Source organism: Ammodytes marinus (assembly GCF_949987685.1).
Source record: "Ammodytes marinus genome assembly, contig: scaffold_352, whole genome shotgun sequence".
NCBI classification, from domain to species: Eukaryota; Metazoa; Chordata; class Actinopteri; order Uranoscopiformes; family Ammodytidae; genus Ammodytes; species Ammodytes marinus.
The window spans coordinates 25,001-33,212 of NW_027648361.1; the positions used below are offsets into that span (position 1 = coordinate 25,001).

Genomic DNA, 8,212 nt, shown 5'->3' on the forward strand with positions numbered 1-8,212 from the left:
TTTTACTACACTACATACTAAAGTACAGAAGAGTTTTAGGGCCACAGACAGGAGAGAAAAAAACAGATAAGGAAGATTTTTTTTTTCATTATGTCGAGAAATGTCAAAAATAAAGACGAATACTCCAAAATGCTATTGGAGTTAGTGGGACATTTATGTATTTTCAGCATACTACAATTGACGTGCATGTATTGGGACATCCTAAATCTTTTTTTGGCATACTAAATAGTAGATAGTATGGGGACTGGAACGCAGGGAGTGTTGTGGTTGAGCCAGTAATAAAGAGGAAGGGCCATCCATAGATATACAGTATATAGACACTATATTTCTACTTCAGCCGACTGTCAGCAGTGTGATGATAATATACTGTCTGTTAGAAGATAATGCTGCTGATAACTGTCTGTCCCTCTGTCTGTCTGACTGTCTGTCCCTCTGTCTGTCTGTCTGTCCCTCTGTCTGTCTGTCTGTCCATCTGTCTGTCTGTCTGTCTGTCTGTCCATCTGTCTGTCTGTCTGTCTGTCTGTCTGTCCCTCTGTCTGTCTGTGTGTGTGTCTGTCTGTCTGTCTGTCCATCTGTCTGTCTGTTAGAACCTCATGGGCTGATCAGAGTAAAGCTTTAACACTGAACTGTCTCTCTTGGTTTGACCAGCTCATACTCTGCCTCTGGTTCCACAGGGTGAATGTAGGCAGGCAGGCAGGCAGGCAGACAGACAGGCAGACAGACAGGCAGACAGGCAGGCAGACAGACAGACAGGCAGACAGACAGACAGACAGGCAGACAGGCAGGCAGACAGGCAGGCAGACAGTCCATGTGATGTAACTTCAGCTGCAGTGGATTGTGGGTCAGAACCATAGATAATAAAAGCATAAAGCTGCTGGTTTCAACACTAAACTAAACAGGAAGTACACGCACCATGTGACAGATGACAGCGGAGCAGGAAGTGGCTGTGAGGTTTTATTGATCATGACATCATTGATAATATTTACACATTATATTAAACTCTATGTCCCAGGATGCCTTGCGGCGTCAGATGGGCGTGGCCCTCCTCTATGTCCCAGGATGCCTTGCGGCGTCAGATGGGCGTGGCCCTCCTCTATGTCCCAGGATGCCTTGCGGCGTCAGATGGGCGTGGCCCTCCACTCCTTGCCCTCGGTCAGCGCTCGGGGCTGGTGTATGAACACGCTGTATCGGACGCCCTGATTGGCTGCTGCCCTGACGAACCGACTGTTGGCTGTCATGGTAACGGCCCTGAGAGAATCCCCGGTCCCAAAGATGCTGATTGACCTCTCCGTGACCTGAGGGAGAAAATGAAATTTAATTTGATTTGGTATTTTAATATTATATAATATTGATTATATTATACTATATTACATTACATTATATTATATTATATTATATTATATTATATTATAACCTCTTGTTAGTATATATGCCTCCTGTTCATTCTATCCTCACAGACCTTGGCGGAGTGTTAGTGTTAGGTTATTATAAGGTATATTCTATTATATTATGTTATATTATATTATGGCTGGGCGATATATTGAATATATTCGATGTATCGCGAGATGTTCTCCAGGGGATGTATAAAATGACCCTATCGTGACCATCGAATACAAATTGGCACGTAATGTGTTTTTTTTAGCCGCCGCCGCCACCGGCAAACTCGCTGATGTTCGCTTCTCTCCTCTTTCCTGTGGCTCTCTGCCCCTCTGCCTCACAGACTCACATGCATTGGCAACTCACTCACTGCCCCCTCCCAACCAGAGTCTCCTGGGCATTGGCAACTCACTCACTCCCCCCTCCCAACCAGAGTCTCCTGGGCATTGGCAACTCACTCACTCCCCCCTCCCAACCAGAGTCTCCTGGGCATTGGCAACTCACTCACTCCCCCTCCCAACCAGAGTCTCCTGGGCATTGGCAACTCACTCACTCCCCCTCCCAACCAGAGTCTCCTGGGCATTGGCAACTCACTCACTCCCCCCTCCCAACCAGAGTCTCCTGGGCATTGGCAACTCACTCACTCCCCCCTCCCAACCAGAGTCTCCTGGGCATTGGCAACTCACTCACTCCCCCCTCCCAACCAGAGTCTCCTGGGCATTGGCAACTCACTCACTCCCCCCTCCCAACCACAGTCTCCTGGGCGTGCACCTGTGACGTAGTCTGCAGTGCGCCCTGTGTGTGTTTACTTTTATCGCCATGTGAAAACAACGAGAGGGGGAGAACAAAAGACGAGGGGCCAATCCGAATAGTATTTTTTGCATAGGAAATTTCCTTTCCTATCGAGATGAACCGGAAGTACTCGGCAGATAGGTGATCCGAATTCTCCAAATGCTTAGGAAAGGAGCCTCGATTCATCCTTTAACCCACCTTTAGCATAGGTTACTCCTGGCTAACCTATGCTAAAGGAAAGGAGATAGTGGTATCCCATAATCCTTTACGGCGGCAAGATTTAAAGCAACAGGCCACCGCCGGAGTTTACCGACTCTACACGAATACGAACGAGAGGTAAAACAGAAGAGAGGAGAGGAGAAGAGAGGAAGATTTAACTCGGCTAAAACAAAATGCCCCCCCCCTCCCCCATTAAGATAATAAAGAACTCATAAAAGACCAACACCATAATAGTTATTTTCGTAGCACATAATTTACACCATAAGAAAATAAAATACCAACTTCACATTTAATGAAGTTACTGGGGGCAGTTCATTTAAACAACAACATAAGTGTAGCCTCTTTTTATTCCACATGTGAATTGGGATATATGGGAGTGATTCTCACTCTGTTGGCGACAACCTGATTAAAATCAATATGAAAAGAATGCATGGATCAAACGAGCGCTTGTTGTAGTCAATTTTCGGAGAATAGGCTATAGTGTAGTTTCACGCTAGTGACTCACGTCAGCAATACTCGCCGTCGCGCAATGACGTCGGTTAGGAAAAGTGGAGTCGAATTCATTTGAAACAGTGCTGTCCTTTCCTATGTTCGATAGGAAGCACCTTTCATCTCTCCTTAACCCCGATGACGTTTAGGGGTTAAGGTATAGGAAAGGAGGCTTATAGGTTAGGAGATTGGACTATAGGAAAGGAGGCTTATAGGTTAGGAGATTAGACTATAGGAAAGGAGGCTTATAGGTTAGGAGATTAGACTATAGGAAAGGAGTCTTATAGGTTAGGAGATTGGACTATAGGAAAGGAGGCTTATAGGTTAGGAGATTGGACTATAGGAAAGGAGGCTTATAGGTTAGGAGATTAGACTATAGGAAAGGAGGCTTATAGGTTAGGAGATTAGACTATAGGAAAGGAGGCTTATAGGTTAGGAGATTGGACTATAGGAAAGGAGGCTTATAGGTTAGGAGATTGGACTATAGGAAAGGAGGCTTATAGGTTAGGAGATTGGACTATAGGAAAGGAGGCTTATAGGTTAGGAGATAGGACTATAGGAAAGGAGGCTTATAGGTTAGGAGATTAGACTATAGGAAAGGAGGCTTATAGGTTAGGAGATTGGACTATAGGAAAGGAGGCTTATAGGTTAGGAGATAGGACTATAGGAAAGGAGGCTTATAGGTTAGGAGATTGGACTATAGGAAAGGAGGCTTATAGGTTAGGAGATTGGACTATAGGAAAGGAGGCTTATAGGTTAGGAGAATGGACTATTCGGATTGGCCCCTGGGCTCTTGTGCTCTTATGACAGCCGAGCGAGCGGGTGGAGGGGGCGCGAAAGACGGCGATGGTGGCCGTCGTTCATAGCATGGACCTTTTTTGTAGGTCCATGCTTATGAGAAGAAGCACACAGGCGAACGACCGGGGGAGGCGGGCGCACATGACTGCATTAGCGGCCGCTGTACACAGCACAGCCTGCCCTGGTCCTTCTGAGAGGAAGGCTAGTGGCTACACATGCAAAAGAACGGGGGAGGCGGGCGCTTGACAGCATAAGCGGCCGCTGTACAGAGCCTGGTCCTTATGAGAGGAAGGCGAACGAGCGCTGGGAGAGTTTTTGGTCCAACGTCACACAACCACGGTATCACATTTATTACGGGCAGCCTCTTATAATAGGTCCATGTCAGCACCAAGGGAGGTGCACACCGTTTATTAACTAAAAGTCTATGTAAAGTAGGCTACATTTGCGAGTATTTTTTATAAAATAAAACAGACTATTATGGAGCAAAACCTGTTCTGCATTTAAAGTGTGGCTGCTATCTTCAGGGGGTTAGTGGTGATAAACAATTAGTAAGTGGTTGTAATGAGTCATAATTAGTGTTCTCAGTTTACAGGTTAACAGAAGATGGAAAAAAAACTGTTTCCAAATAAAATAATGCTGGATCCATTGTATGGGAGTGGAAGGATGTGGAATAATCAATACAATGTGCAAACTCTTTGCCATGTGCAAGTTTCAAATTGTTCCAATAGAAAGCACTAAAGAATATAAACAAGATGTTGTTTCATGTAGCCTGATGCATCGTTAGTGCAGACACATTTTGCAGGGACAGACAGACAGACAGACAGATCTTAGCAGAGTGCTTCAGGCCCCGGGTCCTCTCTGAAGACAGACAGGCAGACAGACAGACAGACAGACAGACAGACAGACAGACCTTAGCAGAGTGTTTCAGGGCCCTGGTTCTCTCTGAAGGCAGACAGACAGACAGACAGACAGACAGACAGACAGACAGGCAGACAGACAGACAGACAGACAGACAGACAGACAGACCTTGGCAGAGTGTTTCAGGGCCCTGGTTCTCTCTGAAGGCAGACAGACAGACAGACAGACAGACAGACAGACAGACAGACAGACAGACAGACAGACAGACAGACAGACCTTGGCAGAGTGTTTCAGGGCCCTGGTTCTCTCTGAAGGCAGACAGACAGACAGACAGACAGACAGACAGACAGACAGACAGACAGACAGACAGACAGACAGACCTTGGCAGAGTGTTTCAGGGCCCTGGTTCTCTCTGAAGGCAGACAGACAGACAGACAGACAGACAGACAGACAGGCAGACAGACAGACAGACAGACAGACAGACAGACAGACAGACAGACAGACAGACAGACAGACAGACAGACAGACAGACAGACCTTGGCAGAGTGTTTCAGGGCCCTGGTTCTGTCTGAAGGCAGACAGACAGACAGACAGACAGACAGACAGACAGACAGACAGACCTTAGCAGAGTGTTTCAGGGCCCTGGTTCTCTCTGAAGGCAGACAGACAGACAGACAGACAGACAGACAGACAGACAGACAGACAGACAGACAGACAGACAGACAGACAGACAGACCTTGGCAGAGTGTTTCAGGGCCCTGGTTCTGTCTGAAGGCAGACAGACAGACAGACAGACAGACAGACAGACAGACAGACAGACAGACAGACAGACCTTAGCAGAGTGTTTCAGGGCCCTGGTTCTCTCTGAAGGCAGACAGACAGACAGACAGACAGACAGACAGACAGACAGACAGACAGACAGACAGACAGACAGACAGACAGACAGACAGACAGACAGACAGACAGACAGACAGACAGACAGACAGACCTTGGCAGAGTGTTTCAGGGCCCTGGTTCTGTCTGAAGGCTTGTCCTCCACCACAGTGACTCTCTGCAGCAGCTGCTCGGCGCGCTCCCTCTCTAACCGGCCGCCCAGCGTCTGCAGGATGAGCTGGAAGTCTGAGACCGCCGCCCGGCACGCGAACAGCTGCTTCCCCGCCATGAAGGCCTCGAGCTGGGGCAGGATCTGAGAGACGGGGGGGGGGGTATGGAGGAACGGTTATATGATTATTATTATATAACGTCTATATTGTGCCATGTTTATCCCAGACTGACACTGTGTCCCTGCGTTCCAAATCACATACCGTTTCTTTTTACTACATACTAAAGTACAGAAGAGTTTTAGTCTTTTTACTACACTACGTACTAAAGTACAGAAGAGTTTTAGTCTTTTTACTACACTACATACTAAAGCACAGAAGAGTTTTAGTCTTTTTACTACACTACATACTAAAGTACAGAAGAGTTTTAGTCTTTTTACTACACTACATACTAAAGCACAGAAGAGTTTTAGTCTTTTTACTACACTACATACTAAAGCACAGAAGAGTTTTAGTCTTTTTACTACACTACATACTAAAGTACAGAAGAGTTTTAGTCTTTTTACTACACTACATACTAAAGCACAGAAGAGTTTTAGTCTTTTTACTACACTACATACTAAAGTACAGAAGAGTTTTAGTCTTTTTACTACACTACATACTAAAGTACAGAAGAGTTTTAGGGCCACAGACAGTAGAGAGAAAACAAAATCAGATAAGGAAGATTTTTTTTCATTATGTCGAGAAATGTCAAGAATAAAGACGAATACTCCAACATGCTACTGAAGTTAGTGGGACATTTATGTATTTTCAGCATACTGCAATTGACCTGCATGTATTGGGACATCCTAAATCATTTTCTGACATACTAAATAGTAGGGAAGTATGGGGATTGGAGGGCAGGGTGTGAATGTGTGTGTGCGTGCTGTGTTGTGTTGTGTTGTGTTGTGTTGTGTTGTGTTGTGTTGTGTTGTGTTGTGTTGTGTTGTGTTGTGTTGTGTTGTGTTGTGTTGTGTTGTGTTGTGTTGTGTTGTGTTGTGTTGTGTTGTGTTGTGTTGTGTTGTGTTGTGTTGTGTTGTGTTGTGTTGTGTTGTGTGTGTGTGTGTGTGTGTGCCCCTCTCACCTTCAGTTGCCTCTCCTGTGCAGCCTGCTCCGTCAGCACCGGCTCTTTAAAGGAGAAGCAGCAGCGGCCGTGAGACAGAGACGAGACCAGGGTGATGAGCGTAGTGATGTCCAGGTTGGCACGCAGGGGGGGCTGGGGGGGAGAGAGACAGACAGGTTAACACGCAGGGGGGCCAGGGGGGGGGGAAGAGGAGGGTTACTACAGACAGACAGACAGACAGACAGACACACTTACGATGCTGCCTAACCCAGGCTGGAGGGGGGCTAACCCTAACCCTGAGCCCACACACAGTGAGGGCTCAGAGGGGAGGGGGCCGCTGGTCACATGGCTGGGGTCTGGGTCTGGGTTATCTTCCTCTGTCTCCTCATCTTCATCTTCCTCCTCTTCATCCTCTACAGAAGAAGTCAAAGTTTAGTGGACTGAAGGGCTTAAAGGTCACATATTATGCTAAATGCACTTTTTAAATGTGTTCCAACATATCCATGGGTCCACGGTGTGCCTAGAGACTACCAAAATATAAAAAAAAATAACAATCTCTCCTTTTCTCACTGTCCCCCTTTCTGAAACCCCCACCCCTCCCCCCCATGTACTCCAGTTAGAATTCTTCCCGATATGTCGTCACAGCGAGAAGAAGCCACTTCCCCATATTTTCTTTATATGTCCATGCTTCCCCCCCACATTAGTAACCAGAAACTTCCACCGTGTAGTAGTCTATGATAACCCCACCCCCCCCATTTCTTATTGGTCCACGGCCCCGAGATCCTCTGGAAAATTTTCCAAGCGACAGCCATGTTGTTTTCCCCGCTAAGCGACAAGATGCCCGTAATACAGCAAACCATGCAGAGTGTTGCATAAACCAACACAGAAGCATTCTGCTCATAATCCACTCATTTATCTTAATCACAGCAGTCTTAATAATGCCGCGTTTATAACGAGACAAAGCTTAGGGAACTACTTGTGTAGTAATTCCATCGGTGAAACTAAAAGGAATCTCCTCAATGGTTGTTTGCCTGTTATTTACCTAGTGTAGCATGTAGCTTCGGGAGTAGCACCCAACGTTTGCTTCTATTACACTAACTTAGCTTTCCCATTGGAGTTTAATAATGCCTCGTTTTTAACACCACAAAGGGTGGGAAGTAATTCCTGTAGAAATCAAACTTTGAAGCTTCTGTTTTCACTGGTTTTAATCATGTCAGGTCATGTCAAACTGTTCAAAGTATGGCTTAGCTCCGGGTAAACACTGTGTTCGCAGTCACACAGTGTCTCTCTAATATCACGAGAGCCCGGCAGAGAGGTGGGAGGGGCCAGCCAGATCGCAGGCTGCAGACACCAATATAGGTCATCCTGAGACCAGACGAAAATCAGGGTATAGAGGCTTGCTACAATAAATGATCTGAACGGGTTTTTCAGCAAACATCTAAAAAAATAAGTATTAGGGACTACTTGGACCATATAAAATTGACAGCAAAGTGCATAATATGGGAGCTTTAAGGGCGCACTCACACTAGGCAAGTTT

At 46.2% G+C, this 8,212-nt stretch overlaps 1 protein-coding gene across 1 annotated transcript; it reads right to left on the reverse strand.

The window, feature by feature from the left end:
* Positions 1 to 949: 949 nt before the first annotated feature.
* Positions 950 to 7,088, reverse strand: LOC307270648 (UPF0415 protein C7orf25 homolog; the record flags this gene model as incomplete). The annotated part of the gene is made up of 4 exons (XM_080054532.1): positions 950 to 1,295; positions 5,522 to 5,719; positions 6,697 to 6,828; positions 6,931 to 7,088. Coding segments are annotated over 4 exons (665 nt in total), but the record flags the coding sequence as incomplete, so codon positions are not given.
* Positions 7,089 to 8,212: the final 1,124 nt, after the last annotated feature.